This window comes from Scardinius erythrophthalmus (assembly GCF_964197995.2).
Source record: "Scardinius erythrophthalmus genome assembly, chromosome: 21".
Classification (NCBI taxonomy): Eukaryota; Metazoa; Chordata; class Actinopteri; order Cypriniformes; family Leuciscidae; genus Scardinius; species Scardinius erythrophthalmus.
The window spans coordinates 3,884,580-3,908,094 of NC_138241.1; the positions used below are offsets into that span (position 1 = coordinate 3,884,580).

Here is a 23,515-nt window from a genome sequence, read left to right on the forward strand (position 1 = left end):
GCATTTTCTGCATTGATTTTGGGGGGGGGGGGGGTATCAGCGGAATTGATTTAAACATAGTAAAGTGTTCAAATTCAAATTGTAAGGAAATCAGGCATGGTTACGTGTGTGCAATTGTGATGTTGCAGAAGGAAGTAGTAGTTGAAGTTAACTGCAATACCTGCTTTGTCCTCAAGTTGTCTGAATGGTTTGGTGACGGCCTCAAGCTGTTTTGTCAAGTCTGCTCTGAGATATTCCTCAGTCACCATGGCAGAGAGCTCAGAGCAAATGTTTTCTGCCTCTTTCAGCCTCTTCTTCTCCTCTCGTAGTTGAGCCAGGATTGCATTGGTGGCTTCAATCTGTTTCTTGACTTCATCAGGTTGGGTGCTGAGAGCCTGCTGGTTATTTAGTTCAGTCTCCAGGCAGGTGGCACTTTTGTTGAGGCTTTGCAAAATCTCCTGGAATTGAGCGGTCTTACCGACAGCCTGCTCAATGAGGGCATGTCTTTGAGACAGCTGACCCGTCAAGGCCTGCCACTTCTGGGAAATAGACGCCAGCTGTTCCTTAACCTGCTCTACAGAAGGATCCTGCTTCTCTGATGCACTAGCGATCGATGCGGCGGCCTCGGTTAACTTCTCATACTGAGGCTTGCGGCTGTCAAACTCCTTGAGCAGAATCTAATCAAAGGAATGACATATGACATTAAGAAATAGGCATTAAAGGATAAGCCTTCTTCAGTGGCATTAGAAATACAGGGCTCCAGACTAACTTTTTTTATTAGGAGCGCTGTAGCCCCTGACTTAAAATTTTAGGAGCGCAAGCAGAAAATTTAGGGGCACACCTTCACATTTTCCCCCTAAATAACTATTACAGACAAATGCTTTGATAATAAATAGATTAAGCGTACAGAAATTATGGTGCAGTTTTATTTTAAGATCACAGGGCTCCAGACTAACATCTGAGGGCCGCGGCTCTAAGTTCTACAGAAAGTATTTGGTAGCACTGTGGGATGACAAAGCACTGAGCTAAATTTGAGGTGTATAGATAAAGTTAAATTTAATTATTATCCTTCATAATGTCTTAATATTATTTCAAAAGCAAAATGAGTGACAAAATAGATATTAGGGAGTGAAAATAGCCAATAAGCACCCTCAGCAGCTGTTTACAATGGTAATTTAGTCTTCTTTTTTTTTAAAAAGTGTGAGTTTTCCTACTTCTTGAAACTTTCAGTTTTATAAATAGAGACAATCTTTAAAGGATGAACAAAAATGTTTTGGTCGACACATAAAAAAAAAATATATATTTTAATAGGATATAGTTTTGAAGTGCTGTAAAAAGATGTGTAGGCTACTTTCATAACCACAGTATACCATAGTTATAGTTATGTCTGGTTCAGAATACGCAATTTTTTTGTCTGTTACTATAGTCAATGTATCAGATTACACGATTTCGAGTCTCGACTCCTAAAAATCTTGTCATGTCCTGGACAAGAAACATTGTCAGACTACACATTGCTTTACGACCAGTCATCTCGAGCCGTCTCACACACATATTCACTCGCACATGTACACACGCACGCACACACTCTCTCACTCTCTCTCTCTCGCTCGCTCGCTCACTCACTCACTCACTTGCGCGCGGGCGCACACACACACACACACACACACACACACACACACTCATTCACTCGCGCGCGCACACACACACACACTCATTCACTCGGAACCCTTCATGGAGGACCGTTAAAAAATTAATTGTCGTGATGTCGTAAACAAAGCATCGCAGACGCGACGTCGGTTGTCGCCCACTATGAACGAGATGAAATTTACTGGTCGCACATGTGCGACTGGATGTAAAATTTAGTCGCACACTCTCAAATTTTGGTCGCAAAATGCGACCATTTGGTCGCAGTCTGGAGCCCTGCAATAGTACAGTGTGTCACTTCATCTATGTAACTTAATTGACCATACATTTTTTTATTCTGTCATCATTCCAAATTGGTTTGACCATGAAACACAAAGTGTTTGGCAGAATGTTTATACGGCTCTTTTCGATACAATGAAAACTCTGTTGAGCTCCAAAACCAACAAAAAGCACATATCTCCATATTACCAGTGTATTATATTCCAAGTCTTCTGAAGAGAAAAGATCACTTTGATCACTAATTACTAAACATCACATCAAATGCCATTGATTCTTTTGTTCCGGTGACTGATCAAGTGTGATGTGCAAATAAGAGCTAATGCTGCCTTTCAGAGATAACTTAAATGACTTCAATGTTGGTGTGTTCTTCACACAAAGCCATCTTACCCAGCAAGCAATTTTGCGTTTAAAATAAGTCTAATAGCCGTTCAAACAAGTCTAGGCTGAAATGAGGCAAAATTTGGGCTGTCAGTGAAAACTTAATAGACGTCTAAACTATAGTCCAAGAATAGACTAGTCATAAACTACTAGATAACATGCCAAAGAAATGAAACCAAACACCTTGGAATCACTGTTTACTTTGCTTACATGATGGAATATCGTATATCTCGCAAGTTATTTTGGCAAAAACGACATGTAACTAAATTCAAGGTTATTTTGGCTAGAAGTGGGTTACTCAGCCGGACTATATATCGGGTCTATAGTTAACCGAGACAGTGATATGACGGCTATTGCATGCTGGGTATTGTTTCAGAAAACTTGACATTTAACGCGAGAGTCATTTAGATTTCTCGTTTGGTGCTTTGTGTCTTTGTATAGAGAAAAAAAGGGCAGTAGGAACATTCTTAAAAACATCTCCTTTACTGTTCAACAAAATTAAGTCACATGGATTAGGAACATCATGACGGTGAGTGAATGATGACAGAAATGTATTTTAGGGTGAATTAAGGTTGGGCGGTATGACGATATATATTGTGATAGTTAGCCTGAGCTTTAACGATAGACACTTTATGACACACACCTGAAGCACAAACTCAGAAACCCGCTTCGTTTAGAGAGCTTGTGATCCCGAATTCTTAGCTTTTTGCGGTAGAAAGCTCAAACCTACTCATATCTTTAAAAAAGACTTTGGTAATATCTATTTGTTTAACTTCATATAACCTTTAATATTTCTTTCACATGAATTACAGTTCTGACTGCCAGTACCTGGACTTGCTGCTTTTGTGTGTTAAGCATGTTGGGATCCATAGACAAAGACCCCAGGACGCCCATCATCAACTCCTTCTCCTGCAGCCACTGTGAGAGTTGTGGTTGGGTCGTCTGGAAGAGCTCCAGCATTCGGGACGACTCCTCCAGGTGCTGTTTCCGAATCTCCATGCTTCCCCTGACCTCCTCCCATCCCGCATCTGTGTGTGGAGCAGAACACACATCACTTTATCACGTTGATTCAGAGTGTGTGGAGGAGGCCGAACTCCTTCACTATCAGCTTGAGCTTTCACAGGAGCTTCACCTCAGTTCACAGCAAGGTCAGAAATTAAAAGGAGCTTGGGATAAAAATGCCATCAAGATGAACAAAAATGCTCGCTAAATTCAAGATAAAGGGGCAAAAATGCCCCTGCACAATTAAATTCAATTAAATTAAATATATTATGACTGTGGTGCTTAAAATTAAATGTAAAAATGAACGATAAGTACCGATTACAGCATTACATTTAGATCTGGTCATGATGCATCAAAGATTTCCTGTAGCGTTGAGCATTACAGACAATCCCAGACACGTCTGTGGAGCGCATGAATGTAATGGCCAATCAGAGGCGTTTAAAATAGCCACCAGAAATCAGCTGAAACGCTTTTTCCCTGAGTTCTGCCCTCTCACTAATGCTTTCAAAATAAAAAATAAAGTGTGTGCAATGTAAATAAGAGATTCATTGTGCAGTGTAGTCAGCTTCACTGATTATAACAGGAGTTTTGTGAGATTGCAGAAGTGAGCTTGCATTGAAATGAAGTCATTGACCACTTCAGTGATGGGAACTTTGCTTCCTTTCTGTATACAGTTCATTTCCAGTTTGAGTAAATTATCAGGAAATTTTCATTTTGAGGTGAACTAATCCGTTAAACTTTGTTTTTGACATTTTCAGATATAAATGATATGCTTGATACATTTAAAATGACATTAATACGTACAGTAACATCACATTCAAGCAGCATTAAACAGTTGTGTAAATAAACATAAATGCCATGTCAGATGCAGCTTCTGCAGTGTAAAAATATCAAATGTTATTGGTAACAGCCAAGCCACCATGGTATGTCATTATTCTGATCGGTTGAATTCATTTTAAGTATTTAACATAAAAGACAGTGTATACATACATTAAATAAGGTAATTATAAAAATTGCCCTTTTATTTCTGCCCTGGTTCGCAGTGAGCGAGGGAGATACGTGTGTGACGCTGCACCTGGCAATCCACACCGCAGATTAAAGCAGATTCATGCGTTTGGAAGTGATGGACGCATACCGATCTGTGCCAGCATGTGCTTCCACTTTTCTGCCTCGGGTGAATCCGGGTTCTCCTCGATTAAACTGAGCAAATTCTCCCTGAGCTGCTGGAGCTGCGCTTGTTTTTGTTTCATATTCTCCTCAAAGACCTGCAAGACAGACAATATAATCAGCTTTTCAGTGCTTACAGGTTAAAGAATGTTCTTACAGTGGGAAATTGTCAAGGTTTTCATGTACAATGTATAGCATGACACAAAGTTCTTGCACTTTTTTCAGAATTTCTGCACTGGTTGTTGAGGAAAATCTGCAAAATTACACGGAATGGACTGAAATGTGGCAAAAACTTCTTACTGTAACTCCTCAAACAACTTCATCAAACTTGGCATATCCATTGGTCTATCAACTGCCTAGCAACAGCTTAGCAACCACTTAGTACAATAGCCATCTAAAGCAGCGTTTCCCAAATCCCCTGGGGGTTCGTGAGAGAAGTGCAGGGGTTCGTCAGTTGATAAAAAGCTAATAATTAAATTGGATGCAAAATTTAAATAAATAGATGTGACTGCACAATTAATCAAAATAAAACTCAACTTGCGATATACATTACCGCTATTATCAAATCAAAGGCTGTGATTTAATTAAATAAGTATATAGTCTGTTGCGCTGCGTTTCAGAGTGGCAGTGTGTCTTCATCGTCTCAGATCGACTCGGTTCACAGTAAACGCTGCTTCTCATCAACTCCATCTCTTCACTTAATGTATACATTTGCATAATTATCAACATTTCTGTGCATAGAAGCATTTCACCAGTATTCCATATATATATATATATATATATATATACATAATTTAAAAATACTATACTATACTGTATATACAGGGTGGGCCATTTATATGGATACACCGTAATAACATGGGAATGGTTGGTGATATTAAAGTTCTGTTTGTGGCACATTAGTATATGTGAGGGGGCAAACTCCTCAAGATGAGTGACCATGACATATACTAATGTGCCACAAACAGGACTTTAATATCACCAACCATTCCCATGTTATTACGGTGTATCCATATAAATGGCCCACCCTGTAGATACATCTAAAATTATGAATTAACTATTAATATTAAATATTTGATCTGTTTACTTGTCATGTGACCATTAACCAACCAGAGAACCATGAATATATGTGAATGAACGTGTTGAATTACTGAAATATTAACTTAAAATCTGAGGGGGTACTTCAAGTCTTCAGTTTTCAGAACTTCAAGTGGTTCAGATGCAAAAATGACAAATAATGCTAATAAGTCATTAGACATAATGCACATTAACGGTTTTCATTCACCTTCTGTTGCTCTATCTGTGATTTTACGTTGTCTTTCCCAGACGGATGGTCACTCCACGATGATGCCGTCTTCTTCGTGTCTTCCATCCACTGACGTAAAGACTCGGCCTGTTCATGGACCGCTTGGACTTTCTTCAACACAGCGCTGAGCTCAGATGACCTGGCCTTCAGAAGCTCCCCCAGATGCTCATAACTGCTGTTAATGCAGGACATCTTCTGCTGCACCAGCATCAACTCTAAAGGCAAGCACAGATATACATTGGCCATCATAATAGTTATTGGTCGCAGCATAAATTAAAACCAGCAAAAACTGATGCATCACTAGTATGAACTTTCACCTTGGTTTGTTAGATAGGCATGGCTTCCTGGACCAGAACCATTACTGACAGCGGATCCTAAAGAAAAATAGATTATACATAAATATATATATGAGTTGACTCCAGATGAGTGATCATGCTGAACTGAGACATGCGATAAATGTTTTTGTAAAATCTTAAAATACTCCTTGGCAATACCCGAGTTGTGATGTATCTTGGCTTTGGCCGGTGATGTCAAAACACTGATTATGCTACATAGAGCAGATCCTCTGCTATTTATATCCTGGACTGCAGGAGCTTTGGAGGTCCATTCATCCAACAAGCCCTGCAGAAACAGTCGTTTGAACATTTTTAAAATCTATGTGGAGTTAGGAGACATTTTGACATTTTCATTATTCTCCGTTGACCTTTTGGAACATGACACACACATTCTTGAATGCTGAGCAATGCTGGATGTGACTAGAGTAACGAGGGTTAAATCACTGGAATAAACACTTTAAAACACAAAAACACGATCCGCTGTTTATCCTCCTTATATGGGTGATTCTTCAGAGAGACGTGTCAGTCCTGAAGGAGGATTTTAATGGGGGAAAAAAAGGGTGGTTCATTTTAGTTTTTAATTACTTGTCACTGTTGATCAGTGTGACAGAATATTTGCTTAGATGTGTCTATTTGGGGCTTAAACTTCTATTTTTCCATTTTTTATAATACCAAATACTGTTGTTACTACCATTTTACAAAACAATTGAAAAAAAAAATACATTGGTTATGTATGGTTATGTATGGAAATGAATGAAGGTTTGAACATAAGAAATGTAATTAATTTTAGGATTCATTTCATTATGATTTGATAGTATGTTTACTCTGTCATTATAAAACCCTTAATTATTTGAAAATAGTAATTTAGAGACAATAAAAATGTAATAAAAAATAAATAAATTGACTTCAAAATAATGTTTTAGCAACTTCACCGATTACACAACCTCCCCAAAAATGAAAAAAAAAAAAAAAAAAAATTGTCATTACAATCTCAAACCATTACTATCAAACACAATATCAAAAAATCCCACCAGCTCAAACTACACCAAAACTCATTAGACCTTTTGGTAACACTTTATTTCAATAGTCCACTTTCTACACATTCTATTAACTATAAGTAACAACTAACATGTCAACTAGCAGTCATTCGAGTATTAGTAGACTCTCTGCTTAATATCTGCCAACACTTTAATATCTATAACTTAATTCTCTGCACTATTACTGATTTGCCTGCACTGACTCTATTGGATGAACTGAACTGAGCGAGACGATGACATCACTGTTTTCTGCAGAGATGCTTTACAGCTGCATTGAACTCATATCATAATTGATGAACTTTACACAGTTATTGAAACGAAATGAATCAACAGCTGATTTCAACTAACTAAACAATAACTGTTTAACTGTTTGTCTTGAATTCTGAATTCTGTTTGCATCACTGAATCATAATATTCCTGTTGATCACTGTAAAATATAAATAAAGATGACTTGACTTTATTGTGATGCTCCTCAACAGATATTCTACTGACCGTAAGTAACTTGGCAAATACATTTCAACTTATTCTACTAACCCGAACAGTCTACTGATACTCTAATGAGATTTAGTTGACATGTAGGTGCAACGTTACTTGTAGTTAGTAGAATGTCTAAAGTGCACCATTTTAAAATAAAGTGTAATTATGATATAAATGCTTCAACAAACATTGATTAGAATAGATTCTGAGTAGTTCAGAAGAATCATTCTCCGTGAGATCCAGCATGGTTGTGGCGAGGTCCAGGCATCACTCACTAGGGTTGGGTACCGAAACCTGGCACCGATATGGAACCGGTCCCTAAGTAACCGGTATATAACCGGACCGAATCAAAACACAGATTCCGGTGCCTCGTTCCGGTGCCACTTAAATGCCTCAGCTGTCGGTTGAAATATCTGCCCTCTGGTTCTCCGAAACGGACGTAAGAAACATCATCATCGCATGTGATTGCTAGTTAACCCTTTGACGCTTACGATCGTTCACACCGGTGTGCTTAATGTTCAGATCGCGTGATCATCAACTTCTAAATTCAAATCCGCGTTGGCTGGCGCTGAGCCAGAGAGACAGACGCGCGCAGCGGTCACAGTTCCTTATTTGTTCTGCGTCGTGTTTTCTGTGAAAAATGTGAAAAGAATTGCTGAAATTTAAAGCTGGTTTGTAGCATACCAAGAATAGACTACTTTGCTGTTATTAGTACTGTAGTGTTAAATTATTGTATTTTGGGTTAGGTGGCTTAGGTTTTATTGTGAATTTGTTATGTAAATTTGTTCTGTTTTGTATTTAGATTACTTATATTTATATATTTACTCAAAATCTTTTATATATTAATTTTTTTAATTCTTTAAGGCGAGACACTACAGGTGAATATGGTAAAATTTTTAACTAGCAGATATCACCATGAAACTTTCCCAGTTGATTACCTACATTAAGATGAGAAAAAAATGTATTACAAGTTTTCTGTAATTTAATGTTTAAATATGCAAATTAGGCCATTTCTAATTAAATATGCGCTATTTTGCATATATTTAAAAAAATGAAATCTGAGTATTGGATAAAGCCAGGTTAAAAAATATTTTTTCATTGTGTTCACATATTAGATGGGAAAAAAATTACAGAGGGATTTATGCATATCTACTTCTGTTATCCTGTAAATCAGAATATACTGTCAATAGCCTTAAAAAAATGATTTTCGCCATGTTTTTTGGAATAAAATGTTATATAAATCAGGCTAGGAATAATATATTTACAAATCCCTCTGTAAATGTCTTCATAATATAACTAGGTACAAGACCGGAAAGTTTGGTGTATATAGGTGCTACTGAAGTGGAGATTTCAGACTTGGAGTATGAGAGAAAGGTCATTTTGAGAAAACGGGCTTTAAAGATTTATCATCAGCCAATGAGATTGCGCATTCAGCCCTTTTACTTTCGCGATTGGTTGCTGATAAAAAGGAAATGACCATATTTGGATCCGACAGCATTGTACAGTGAAGAGAGAGCTTTCCAGCCGTGCCTGTGATGACAGAGAGCAGACAGAGATCGCGGATCGGCGGGATGATTTACAACGACAACTTTTGTTGAATTTACGCGAAATCTACAGACACAAACAGACAAAGTGTAACAAAATAAAGAACTAAAATGTGTATTTCAGACTTTTTTTCACCACAGTCTGAAAGAAGACATGTTATTGAAGACAAATATCCCAAAATCTCAAAATTGACCAGTAAAAAAAAAACAATGTTTTTGCCTGCCGTGTCTCGCCTTAATGTCATTCACCTTCGTTTTGAGGCTCTCTTTTTTTTTTTTTTTTTTTTTTTGTATCGGTACAGGCACCATTTAGGCACCGGTACCGTTTTAAAAATATCGATTTGGCACCGGTATCGAAAAAAATCAAACGATACCCAACCCTATCACTCACAGTGATCTTGTGCAGGTCTTTCCCCAGGCCCTGTTCACTGCAGTCGGGCTGAAACACTGGCACTCGCTCTCGGGTGTCCTCCAGCCACTTCATCAACACCCCTGCGTCTGCTGTGAACTCCTGCAGCTGCTTCTGGCAGGACACAACCTCCTGCTTCCTAACACACACACACACACACACACACACATATGCATACACAGCGTTATTAAACAGTCTGACATCTGGGAAAAAGCACAACTAATATTACATGTGTTGTAATACTGTTTTATTACAGCACATGGTTTGTATAACAGTCCTAGCTAATCAAAACCCTAATCAAATCCCTCACTTTATACAATGAAATTAAAAACAGGGATACATTACTGTTCAAAATGTAAAGGTCATAAGAAAAAAAAAGAGTTCATTTTCTACACTGATAATAATCATAAATGTTTCTTGATCATCAAATCGTCATATTCAAATGATTTCTGAAGGATCATGTGACACTGAAGACTGGAGTAATGATGCTGAACATTCAGCTTGGATCACAGGAATAAATTACACTTTACTATATATTCACATAGAAAAACAGCCATTTTAATTTGCAATGATATTTCATAATTTTTTCTACATTTTTTATCAAATAAATGCAGTCTGGGTGAGCAGAAGAGACGTCTTGCAAAAACATTGAACACTGAATAGTTTAACCATTGTTTTTTCTTCAGAAAATGTGCGACCATTGAAAATGTGTACCAGTTTACTCATGGAGCCACACTGAGATCCCTATATCTCTGGAAATGAACCAGATTGGGCCTTAAAAATGAGAAACCAAAAGAAAAGTTTGTTCTAAAATATCTAAAATGATTTTGTTATTTCAGTTACAGGCATGCAAACCTTCGGCAAAAAACACAAGAAGTGTTTTTTTCCCATTTTTGACCTGTCACGCTTGACATATAAGGCAACAAAAATGTCTAAAGATTTTACTATTAGACCCACCAATCTCGGTGTAGAAATAAAATGATGATGTTGTTCTAAAGTCATTTTCTCAAGTCCAAATCTCAGGTGCAAACTGTCATTCTGACCCCCTCTATATTGAATTACTCAGTAAATATATATCCACCACACTTAATATTTTGGCTTTTTTCTTTATTTAAAAAATTAAGTTTAAATGAAGTTTCTGAAATTTGGTTGATTCCGACACAGAATGAACCAAATGTGTTGATGTCAGAGAACCTTGTATACACACACTTCACTGAACGACATACACTGTTTGGAACAGAACAAGTATTTTTAGTGTCCCTTATTTTCCTTTCCAGAAGTTGTCAACCCTATTTGAGGTGAATTCTGCAGATTTCTGTAGAAAGCTTTTTTTTCTTTTTAAGCTTAGTGCCTGCCTTAATCACTTACTTCTCCATAAGTGTCTCTTTAAAAGCATTGAAGTTGTCGGAGATGTTCTGCATCTTGCTCTGGAGAAGCGCTGAGCTTCCTTCAGGACCAAACCTGCCGAGTTCCTCAGACAGTTTCCGCAGGGTTTCCACGTCCCCTGCATGCTCACACAACTCTGCATTTGTGTCCTACAAATAAAGACTTTATGAGAACCTAAACAGATTATAGGACATCAACAGGGTGTCTCTGAGAGCTGCCTCGCCTTCAAACCATTTTCTAAAAAATAATCCACATCCTTTAATTACTTCACAGCCGTAAACCATGATTTATATCATTTCATTGAACAAAAACTCGTAAAGTGAGTGCAAAATGAGCCGTCAATATCTTTAAGAGAGAATCTAATGTTAACAAAGAATAATAACTTCGGTAACACTTTACAATAAGGTTCATTAGTGAACACGAATTAATAATGAACTGCACTTATACAGCATTTATTAATCTTTGTTAATGTTAATTTCAACATTTATTAATACATTATTAAAATCTTGTTAACATTAGTTATTGCAATGTGAACTAACATGAACAAACAATGAATTACTGTATTTCTATTAACTAATGTTAACAAAGATTAACAAATACAGTAACAAATGTATTGCTCATGGTTAGTTCATAACTAATGTTAACTAATGAACCTTATTGTAAAGTGTTATCATAACTACTGTAACACATATTGCTCATTGTTAGCTCATGTTTGTTAATGCATCAACTAATGTTACATACTGGGAACTTACTGTAAAGTGTTACCTTTATATAGAAGTACAGCATCTAGCTAATATAAATGAGGCAAAGGCTTAAACTCTGATGTAAAGCGGTGTTTCAGCGTACCTGTACGAGCTGTGAGAGTTCAGCGACGCTCTTTCCGGGTCCGTCGCTCTCGCTCAGAGCCTGGGAGCTCTTCAGCACAAACTGCTGCAGCTTCTCAGAGGTCTTCTCGAAGCGCTCCACCTGGTCTCTGAGCTCCTCCATCTGAGAAAGCTTCAGCTTGTGGCGCTCCGAGGCGTCGGTGAAGCGCTGGGACAGGCTCTCCATCTGACGCTGGAGCAGGACAGCAGCTGTCGGGTCAGCGTTCTCCACAAACTCCTGCACCTTCAGCTTCATGGCCGAGATGCTGCTCTGCCTGATGGACATGTCCTGCTCCACCGCCTGAAATAAACACACGCTTATCAACATTCATCCGTTGAGCTCGATTAAATATGAATATTAAGGTAAGATCAGATATTTTATCAAGCTATTTAATGTGGTCATTCCATTATTGTGTTTACTAAGTTAAGATTAACTCTCCCCTGGTCATTTGAACCCGAAAATCATTTTCTTTGAATTTTCTTAAAATCGAGTGTTCATCGTAGTGGTTCAAGACCTTAAGACTTTTGTTGCACTTGAAAAAACAGGATTTGAGGAGTTTATGTGGTTGTCATAAAAATAGTAACAAATCCTTCCCTCGCGGGTCAGTTTGAACCCCCATACGAATGAATGGGAAATGGGGGGAAAGGGGGAATTATTTATTGATTTATTTATTCTGAATTAAAATCAACATTTTCAAATAAATGTTTTTCAAGGTTTTGATTGTTTGTTTGTTTGTTTGTTTTTTCCCCTGCTGTCCACCTTACAAACTTGAATTATTACAAAATCTGACACTTCAGTGTAAATACATACCTTAAAAATGCTCTAAATTAAAACTAAAAATGCTAAAACTTCACCAAAAACCGATTTTATAATATCTAAATATATACCTGAACACACACAGAAAAAAAAAAATTAAGAAAAACTGACTTTAGGACCCAGGGTACAGTTTGTTTGCTCCATACAGAGCTATAAGGCCATCTAGAGTCATGAAATATGTTATATATATATTTTTTTCCCATAAGAGATCGGCAGATTTATATATATATATGAATGGTTATACATTTCCATCTAGTTACCAGAAGTGCTTTATAAAAGAAAAAGAAAAACGTTGGAATAGTTTGCCTAAACATATTAGAGACGCTGCTACTGTACAGGATTTTAAAGGACAACAGATCTGTTTTCAATAGCTTTTAATCGGTGACAATTTTATTATGTGTTGCCTATGTGATGCTCTTTTCTGTTTTTGTGTTCTGTGTGACATTGTAAAGCACATTGGTCAACTTGTGTTGTGATAATTGTGCTATATAAATAAAGTTGCTATTGCTAACATGGTCTTCAAAAACAGAGCCAAAACAGTGGCATCTGAGAATGTCATCAGTTTCATCAAAATTCATCAGTTGAGCCCAATTAAATATATAGATCAGAAGTTGTATCAAGCTATTATAATGTTTACATTTAGATACATATGTAAGGCATGTGACAGAAGAGATACTGAATGTGGGTTCAGGGTTTTCTTCTTGAAGTCTGGACCATTTTTATATTTTGCTTAAAATAAGTATCTACTAAAAACAACCTTGAATTTTGAAATGCTCTTTCACACGCTGAGTAATAATGCTAAATGTAGATGAAAGAATACCTTGTCACAACCCTGGTTCGAACGCTCAGAGTCAGATAAAATACATCTGAATATGCCTGATATCGAGTATCTTTGAATGAAAGGTGAAAGGTCACATACTGCCTCCTTGCCGAGTGCATTAGTGATGGAGCGAGAGTCGAGCGGCACTTGCGGCGTCTCCTTCACGCTCTCCTCCACCTTCTCCATCCAGGACATCATCTCGTCCAGCCCGTCCTGGACACTCAGAGAGCGGGTCAGAGTCACCTGGAGCTTCTCATTGCGGTCGCTCACGGACTTACACAGGTTATCGTATCTCTCTGCGATGTCGTCTGCAGACAGAAGCATATTTATACATGCAAAATTATTCCCATGTTGTTCAAGCTGTCAAAGCTCTGCAGGACTGACCAAATGTCCACGTTGCTTTGGTTTAATAATCTTTTGTTGGAACTTTTCAAAAAAAAAAAAAAAAATAGCTGATCACAATGTGATCATTTTTCTTTTTTCCATACAAATACATATACATTTGACATAAGCACAGTGAAAGACAAACACAAAAACAGAGGGTGCATAACATATGTTTGACATTTGCAAAGTTAAAAAAAATACAAATAGAACGATCTTTGCCGATGTGCACTGGTAATATATGTATAGTACACATTTGAGGGAAGTAGGAAAATAAATCCTGGTAGGCAATAGTAATTTACATAAACTGACTAAATGTATTTCAAGTTGTAATTCAGAGGCACAGCGTGTTCGAAATGAGTTTATCATGATTTATGAGGAAGAGGAATCAACTGTCCTACAGAAGTCTTGAAAGAAAGCAGACCAGGCTTGTGTGAAGAAATGTGCAAATGTTGTTCATTGTTTTCCAGTTGAATAAGATATGTTTTTCTGCTATTGGCAACGAGATTAATAAAAATGGTTTGGTTTGGTTATAAATCTTTAATGTAGGAATGTGTTTTAGCTTCTAAATGTAGAATTTAATCATACATAATTTAAAATGTAACATTTAAATATCATGTTTGCACTTTATTTTACAGTGTTAAAGTGCAACCAATTTTAAGGTACTATATTGTACTGCTTATTTACTGTATGCTGATTAAAAAAAACCCGTAATAATTAAATAAATTAATAATAAATAAAACATACTTTGATATTACAGTAATGAAATTTTGCTTTATTGTCATGAAAATTCTTCACGATCTTAATATTATTTTTTTTTTTTTTGGCTTCTGCTTGAGGTGTGTTTTTGCGTGACTGGACGTGGACTCACCCACGGTCTCCTGAATCTCCTCCGGATTGGACAGCAGTTCTCCCTCGGCAGAGATCAGGGCATCAGCGGATCTCCTCAGCGTATCCAGCACAGCCTGATGGGACGTAGTTTGCCCTTGAAGACTCTGGAACAGACCGATGCTTATTACAATCCACTAATAAGAGTGCAGTCAATAGACTGGTTATCTTAAAAGCACAACATCAGTGGTGTGTGTTCTTTATTGATCTCAGTAAGGCATATTAGACCGTGACATTACAAAAGGCTGTTTAGCATAAGGACACAAGGTCAGAAGACAGTCGTGTCCTAGAGAGAAGTAATGGAGCATGAAAACATCTTCTCTCTGCGTATCGGATCTCGCTGCTGGTCAGCTGAATGTGGTCTGAGTGCATCACGCGAGACGTAATCTATTTAAGCGTGATTAGCTTTGTCTGCTTCTCTATTTACCTTTGCAAGAACAACTAGCTATAATGCGTCACAAGTAAATTAAATCTGTGCCAAGTTATTTGTGTCGTGACATGTCTTCAGTGATATAAATACACAAAAAAAAGAGAAACGACCATGCATTTTAATAATGTTCTGATGGGAAATTATGATTTTGTTCAGTTTGTCTAAAAGCATATAACACTCCCCATAGATAACTATTTTCGATTGACACCAGTGTTGATGTGCAGAACTCATACTGGCTCGCTGTACTGACTTAAGTCTTTTGAAGTCGTTTTATAGTGCACTGAAAAAAATGGTAACCTAGTTTATTCAAGTCAAAAAATAGTATTAAATATGGCTGAATCAACCTAAATGCATTAATTTATACAAACAAAATAAATTAAGGTTTTTAAGCTTAAAATTGCAGGTTACCACTTTTTACAGTTTAAGTAGGACCTAAAATGAACACTCTCCAAGCAATGCTTGTTGGCGAGAATATGAAATGGTGTCAATCGCCAATTGGCCGGTAACATTTTTATGAGTTCAAACAACGCAATGCTGTGAGTACGTGATATGTGAACAAACGTGAACGACACTCCAATGAATGCTGTATCGTCAATAAAGTTTAAGCCTTGCCTCTTGAAATATTTGAGCGCAACTGGGTTATCTTGCTTCACACTGCTCATAATTTACCCGGGGTTAACAAATAACCCTGGGTGTTCATACACTGCCATTTCACACTAGACTCCAAAAACCCTGGGTTAACGTTCTTATTTGCATATTTGCAGTGTCACTGCCATTGACTGGCACTGAATTCGTAATGGCTCTAGCATTGTGTATGCTCATATTGCAGACTATCAAGTTTACACTGAATTGTCTTTTCAGACTATAAAAGGCAAGAATGAAACGGTCTATTCTTCACTCCAAATGACGTGTTTCCTGTCACCATTTGACATTTTTCAATGCAAACACTGAAACGATGGTTTATATACAATGCACTGTGTTTCCGTGACTGTCTAAAGCATGTGAATATGAGGCACGTGATTGGCTGTCAGGGGCTAAGCATCACACCGTAAAAACGCATAATTTCGCCCTGTAAGAGTGGAGATAACAGCACAAAAGAAATGCTAATCCTTACCCAGAGCAGGGTTTCATCACCCCGGTTAAAAAGAAGTGCTAACCCCGCTTCTAAATTACAAATGTGAAATGCTCCTTTACCCACGGTTAAAAGCGGGGTTCAGCACAGCGTGAAAAGCCCCGCACAGTGCCATTATAACCATGGTTCGAATTACGTGGGAGCCAGTGGGAGCTGAGCTCCCATAGAGAGAGGATGAGCTCCCATGAAAGCAGTAAAATCATACACCTGTGGGGGTCTCTAAAAATCATCAGCATTTTAAATTACAAATAAAGCACTTTTTCCTTCAGACTACTGTAACGTGACTTAAAAGATAGGACAAGATGCCAAACACATGGATCTTGCGGGATCTCGGATCGTCATCACACACTATGCTTCGCTTTCTGCCAGGAATTTTACTGACTTTTCTCAACTCAGAGAAGTGCCGTCAACGTCCGATCTAGCAGTAGCATAACCCATCAGGCAAGTGTTATTTTAACATAGGCTTAATTTGCGGGTGGGACATGTCCCCACCACTTTTTGCTAAGGTCGATATTGTCCCCACCACTTTTGAAACATCTCGCGGCACTAATATACCAATACAAAAAAAATAAAACATCTTCAGTTAACTAGCAGAGCATTCATTTAGTTCGTTTGTTAAATAAGAGGCGATCTAGTGCTGAAATGTGTTGTTTTTTAAATCAATTGATCAGAGTGCTCACTGCCGCTGCGATCAGCGGATACTGTGTTCTCTTGTGGCCCGCGCAGTCTTCACTCGGACGCGCACTTCAATCCGTTTGAAATTACAAAACAAAATCTACACAAACGTGTCCTTGCCTGATATACAACCACTGATAATCATAATCGGTTTTGATAAAAAAAAAAAAAAAAAACCTATATGAGTGCGGATTAGAACCCAGAACCTCTGACACGCTTGGCAAAAGTTCTACCACTGGACATTTTTATTTATTTACATTAGTAAGCTACTGTATATATCTCAATAGTAAGCCTGCTCATAGCTACTTTTTTTGTTTCTTTTTTTTTTTTAAAGAGACCCCCACAAAGATGAAATCATAATTCGAACCCTGATTATAACTCTGTGAACTGAAATAATGACAGTAGATTGTGTTCATGCCTTGGTCTCCTCCAGCTGTCTCTGAAGGGTTTGTGGATCTCCAGCAATGGGCTCTGACTGCTGTCTTCGGGACTCGTCCTCACAACTACTGAGCCACTTCACCAGACCATCACTGGCATCTTCATACTTCTTGTACTTGTCCACCACGTCTTTGAGATTGTTTCCAAGCTGATTACACTGAAACGGACGAGTTTACAGTTTATCATCTCAAACATTTAACATCATTTTTTTATTATTTATATTAAAAAGTTTGGAGGATTTAAAGGAATAGTTCACTTAAAAATTAAACATGCACTCATCATTTACTCACCCTCAAGTTGATACAAAAAAAAGTATGAATTTATTTCTTCTGCTGAACACAAAGGAAGATATTTTGAAGAATGTTGGACCTAACAGTTGATGGACCCCTTTGACTACAATAGTTTTTGTTTTCCTACTATTGAAGTCAATCAGGTCCATCAACTGTTTGGTTACCGACATTTTTCTAACTATCTTCTTTTGTGTTCAGCAGAAGAAAGAAACTCATACAGGTTTGAAACAACTTGAGGGTGAGTAAATGATGACAGAATGTTCATTACATAACATCAGAACAGACCTTCTGGATATTGTTGCTTGTTTGCTGAATTAGAACCATTGAGAGACAAATGCTGCCATCTATTGGTTGCAATTATAAAGTGGTTCATTTCCCATACAGCTAAACTAACTTAAATGTGTGTGTGGAAAATGTTATTTTTTTGCAATGTTCCTAAGAAACATGGATTTTGGGGTACCTGGACAGATTCTTGACAAGATTCTGCCACTGACTCTACATAAGATCAAAAAGAGCAGTACCTGTGTGTGCAAGGCTTTGTATCGAGCGGCAGCAGAATCCAGCTTTTCTTTGACTGCAGAACAAGTCCCGGACATATCAACCACCGCCAGGCCGTCTGTTCCCCCAGATCCCTCATGATCGCAGGCCTTGGCTGCATCCAGCACCTTCTGGCCCGAGATGGTAATGAAGCGCAGGTCTCCTTTATGAGAGATGACGTCCTCAGAGAAACTCTTTTGTCTCTGTAGATTGTTACTCAGAGTGTCCAGACTCGCCGCGGGCGTCTCCAGCTCCTCCACCTGCCCGTGGGCCTGCTGGAGCCACGTCTCAAACTCCTCACAGTCCCCCTTAAACTTCTGAAGCTCCTCCTGAACAGTCTGCACGTGCTTCATCTGCTGCTCGGCCTGTGTGAGAGAGGACTCGTAGCGACCCTTCAGCTCTTTAATGTCCCTCTGTAACTTGTCTTTTTCAGCAGGGGACAGGACTTGAGCCTGTTTGTCGAGTAACGCCTGCGCTGACTGTGTGGCAATGATCAAATCCTGCTGTTGGGACAAGATTTCCTGGTGATGAGCCTGTGGAGATGGAGAATGGAGGGCTAAGTAAGTCATTTCATTCATTCAAGTCATGCATTTCATTGCCATTAAATCTAATAGTTTGGTCACGAAACTTTAGAGGGCTAAGGCTGATTGTCCTCTGCTGATCCTGCAGCCAATGAGATTGCTTGCTCAATTAAATAGTCAGGAGTGCGTTTCCTGAAAGCATCGTTAGCCAGCTATGGTCGCAAGTTCTGTCGTTATCAGTATAGTTCAACGAGTCTGTGTTTCCTGAAAACATAGGTCTAACGAACATTCACAAACAGCATCTCTCGACCTGTGGTTAGAAGCAGAGTTTCTAGTTTGCATGACATGTGGACTCAATAAATCCAGGTAGCAACGTTAACACAAGACAAAGAACAGAAGCTTACTGAGGATATAAATACACAGTCAAACAAAGAGCATTTAGTATAATGTATTTTTTTCTGTTATAATTACACTTTCGTATGTTGAGGTGTACTTCTGTTTCACAAGGGTATGAAACGTCTTCCAAAGAAGTACTGTAAATAAACACTGAAGTACTTACTTGAACTCTATCATACTGCTGGTCCAGGTCCAAGGCTTTTCCGTCTTGCTTTTTGCCAGTGTGTAGACTTGTGTTATCTGTAGCATCTAATGCATTTCCATTAGGATCATCTCCCTCGCCAATAATCCTCTTCTCTGACGTGTACTCCGGCATGTTTCCGTTCTCTTTACCCGTCTGGTCCTTTTGTATTCCACCCATTTCTTTCTCTTTTCCAATGTTGGAGATCCAGTCTAGAAGCCCCTCAATTTTGGTTTTACTCTCTTCAAGTTGTTCAACAGCTGCTACCTATATTGTTGCAAAATCAAAGAAAGAATAACTATGATTTACTGAAAATAGTCACAAAAATCCAAAGACACTTTTGAGAGCCTGCACAAACTAACTGCACTAAAGTCACTAAATGCCATTTTTTTAAAACTACCAGTTGAATAGTGTTTGGAAAAGTGTTTTTCCCCCCTAACCTTCTCAGTCTCCTGCTTGATAGCACTTGTCAAAACCTTCTCCAGATCCTTCCTTGACTCTTCTGCCTTCTGGTTGAGCATATTCGCCTTGCTCTTCAGTTCTTCCAGTTTGTCCTCAAGAGCCGATATCTGCTCTGGAGTGAGTTTACTGCGGTTCTCCTCCAGAAACTTCTTTGTGCTACTGATGACTTCATTGAGGGCACTGGCATTAGCCTGCAGGTCTTTCTGTAGAGCCTGAGAGGCCAGCATAGAGAAACAATCGTTAATATTCAGCTACCATCTAAACAGATAAAAACAATATAACACATAATTAATTGCAACAAGCCACTGTGTTACAGTGATTTTTACCTCGGGTAAAAGGTTAAGGGTGTTCCTAGGCATGTAATAATGGTAAATTCATTGTAACACGCAGACATGAGTGGCTAATCGCCTATACAAAAGAAATACGAAAAATACACCATTGTTCCATAAATAGTTACATTTAGTATTAATTATTATGAAGGTTCATTATTCTAAATATTGGCAATTAAAGCAGCATGGACACTGATATGCAGCTGACTGGTTGTTAGCATGTTTCCTGGTAGCTGCTCAAGAGCTTCTCAAGTGTTCAGGTTGGTTTCTATTGTGCTTATGTCATTGCGAGCTAATTGCTGGACAGTTGTGAAGCCAACTTGTCTGGCTGTATGCTAGGTGACCGACAGATTGATCTGGGCTGTGTTTCCCAAAAGCATATGATCCCAAGTTGATTGTGAGGACCATTGCCACCAATGTTTCTACTGTACTATCAACTTGAGGAGTAGTTGCTAACGCATGTATTTAGTTTTGTGTGGTTGTTAGGCAGTGGTTATTCCAATTTCCAATTCCAATTTATTTATAAAGCACATAATAATACAACAAGGCTGAACATAGTGCTACACAGACAATAAAACATTAAAATATAACAAACACAAATAACTATAAATAAAGAATATGCAAAATATCTACTCTCAGATTGTTAGAGCCACAGACACTTAGGAGTCTTAAACCTAAAACATCTTCAAACTCTTAAAAACCGATTACCTGTGACAACAGTACCTCAACACTCACATAAGATCAAAAGCTAAAGTGAAACGTGGCTATTGGGTTCTGGGTGTTACTAGGATGGTGTTGGGCTGTTTATTAATGCAAGTATATGGGATTTTTTAGCTCTTCTTTTTCATCTCCTGAACAAAAATATGGTCTGATCATTTATGAATTTAACAGCACAAATCACAAAAAAAAAAAATCACAAATTTAGTTGATTCATCTGCCTCTATTTACATAGCAACGCCCAACTTCCTGCAATCCAATCAATTCCTGAAGGACGAAATCTAGTCCCACTCTACTTTTATTTTCTCATTATAGAGGCTGTTTCACTTTTGCAATTGGGAAGAAAAGACTTCTGTTTCATGCAAACAAAGACCTCTAATAACTTCTTTAACTGTATGTAATCACAAGCATATGTCGTAGCAAGTGTGACCAGGTTGTACCTGATGCTCTTGCTGGTATTGCTGGAGGTCTCCCACACTCTTTGCACTGACTGCCTGCTGCTGGTGGCCAATCAGTCGGTTTTCCGTCTGTGTTAGATCATCAAACAGCTCCTGCAGCTTTTCTGAAAACTCCCTCTGCTTCTCCACAGCGGCCTACCACATGACATAAGCATTCAGTTAGAAAAGAAACCTTTTCCACAGAGAAAAACCACAGCATCAAAGCAAACACAGAACATTTAACCATTAGCAGTGACTGAGTATGCTGTAAACATGCCAGCCATTCAAAGAGAATTTGGCAATGGTAAAGAAATGTAGGTTAGTGCTGCCTTTACTGCCAGAAAGCATATCCACATATAATGAAGTTTAGGTCCTTTAGTAGTAAGAGCCGAATAGGTTCAGGCAGCCTGAAAAATGCAAACAGGATCAGAAGAAGGTAAGTTGGTGGCAGTGATCAAGCCATGGCTTTTCTGTGTTGTAAATAGAACAAATAAATTGTGATTAAAATCTGCAAAACACAGAGCAACATATTGAGTATCACACACACACACACAATGCATTCATGAATTGTCTGGAAAATATCATAATAAAAGTCTTTTGAAAGACCCCATGAAGAAAACATTTGGGGGGCTAAACTTTACAGTACAACAAAAAAAAAACGAAAAATATTCATTACTCATCAAAAAGGTTGTTATCCATGTTTTGGTCCAACGAATGAAAGAATGTATGTAAAATGGCTCTAGCGTAGCACGTAGCAGATCATAGTTCATAGCATAGACTAAACACCCAAATTATTGAAAATTTCCTCTACCAATTTCTTGTTTCAACAGGAAATATATTGACGCAGGAAAGAAAACTACACACAAGCAGCTTTTTGGGGTCTCTTGCGTTAATAGGGCAATGAGTTTGCCAACACTTCACATCAAAATGCACCACACATCAAAGCAACAACTTTTAGAAGCATCTCTGTGATCTCTCTCAAACCTGCTGCTGACTCTCATCCTCACGGATCTCCAAGTGGACCTCCAGAGTTTGTCTCTGAGTGAGCACTCTGTCCATGAGCTCTTTAAAAGATCTCTGGGTAGTGCTGAGAGCCCTTAGAAGGTGTCTGCTGTGAGCGGGACTCAGGAACTGAGCATGCTCAGAAATAAAGTTTTGGATATCAAAAGCAGCATCTTCCAGGAGCTGTCGGGTTCCTGACAAGTCCTTCTCTGTGTCCTGAATCAGGAACAATAAAGAACACTAAGTAAAACTGTTCAGATAATGACTTCATTTTATGTGGAAGCTAAATAGCAGGATATAATGTCACACGTCACACTGTATAGAAACCCTTGTATTTTGGGCGACTTTATTAATATGTTCCAAGACAACTTACCTTAATTTGCTGAATCTTGATCTCAATTCTTTCTGTGTCATCAGTATCCATGATATCAAGCTTAGACACCATCGCAGAATCATCTTGTATACAAGCTGATATCTTATCAAGAGAGCTTAGCAAATCCTGATATGAGCTTTCCAAATGGATCTGTAACCCATATATGAAAAAGTGTAAGATAATATAATTTGCATTATTCTATATTTACTCTTGCTTTCTTTTCATAAGACTTCACTAACCTTCACTGTGTCAATGGCTAGTAGAATAGCATTACTTCGCTCAGCTGACAAGCAGCAAACATCTTTGTAAGCATTCTGTATATCTACATAGACTGCAGCCAAATCTTGGTGGATTTGCATGGAAATGAGTTCATCGGCAGAATTCAGAAGTTGTTCTGCTACGCTCAAATCTGCTGTTAGTATATCAGGGAGAGCAGCAATCTGTCTTTCCAGAGACTAGAAACAGAGTGTGTGGAAGTAGTTGAGGAACAGAAGAAAGGAATTGTGAAGAAGAGTGACAGAATAAAAGGAATAGGCAACAGGCTACAGTAGAGATGATATGTAGAAAGAAAGCACTGGTCAAATATTAGTAAAAAGCAGGAGTATCTGGGGTCTGTGGGTCATGAGAATTTCAGTGAAGTGAGGAGTGACAAATAAGTGACAAACCTGAACTTCCTCAAACTGACAATGCAAGCCCTCAATGTCTTCTGCTAAAGGGCCATTGGCCTGCAAGTCGCTTCTTATATCTTCAAGAGTATCGCAATGATCCTGAAGTCTCCCAACACATTCCAAGTAATTCTGGGTGGAATATCTCTGCAAAAAGTACATCATTATACTTACACCTTTATCTAAAGATATCAAAACATGCACTTGGATGATGCAGA

At 38.2% G+C, this 23,515-nt stretch overlaps 1 protein-coding gene across 6 annotated transcripts in view; it reads right to left on the reverse strand.

Moving 5' to 3' along the window:
• dst (dystonin) overlaps nucleotides 1-23,515 on the reverse strand; it is a 204,039-nt gene that overhangs the window by 58,521 nt on the left and 122,003 nt on the right. For 5 of the 6 annotated variants that reach the window (XM_081350186.1, XM_081350187.1, XM_081350188.1 and 2 more), the window contains 20 exons: nucleotides 23,298-23,444; nucleotides 22,872-23,087; nucleotides 22,633-22,782; nucleotides 22,242-22,475; nucleotides 21,261-21,413; nucleotides 19,753-19,986; nucleotides 19,295-19,579; nucleotides 18,199-18,747; nucleotides 17,368-17,544; nucleotides 14,696-14,819; nucleotides 13,543-13,751; nucleotides 11,790-12,107; nucleotides 10,926-11,092; nucleotides 9,540-9,696; nucleotides 6,250-6,376; nucleotides 6,073-6,129; nucleotides 5,735-5,970; nucleotides 4,418-4,547; nucleotides 3,109-3,308; nucleotides 161-656 (listed from right to left, as the gene is read on the reverse strand). In XM_081350186.1, the coding sequence (XP_081206312.1) occupies nucleotides 161-656; nucleotides 3,109-3,308; nucleotides 4,418-4,547; nucleotides 5,735-5,970; nucleotides 6,073-6,129; nucleotides 6,250-6,376; nucleotides 9,540-9,696; nucleotides 10,926-11,092; nucleotides 11,790-12,107; nucleotides 13,543-13,751; nucleotides 14,696-14,819; nucleotides 17,368-17,544; nucleotides 18,199-18,747; nucleotides 19,295-19,579; nucleotides 19,753-19,986; nucleotides 21,261-21,413; nucleotides 22,242-22,475; nucleotides 22,633-22,782; nucleotides 22,872-23,087; nucleotides 23,298-23,444 (4,366 nt within the window). The remainder of the gene's footprint in view (nucleotides 1-160; nucleotides 657-3,108; nucleotides 3,309-4,417; nucleotides 4,548-5,734; nucleotides 5,971-6,072; nucleotides 6,130-6,249; nucleotides 6,377-9,539; nucleotides 9,697-10,925; nucleotides 11,093-11,789; nucleotides 12,108-13,542; nucleotides 13,752-14,695; nucleotides 14,820-17,367; nucleotides 17,545-18,198; nucleotides 18,748-19,294; nucleotides 19,580-19,752; nucleotides 19,987-21,260; nucleotides 21,414-22,241; nucleotides 22,476-22,632; nucleotides 22,783-22,871; nucleotides 23,088-23,297; nucleotides 23,445-23,515) is intronic. The other variant, XM_081350185.1, reaches the window with a different exon arrangement.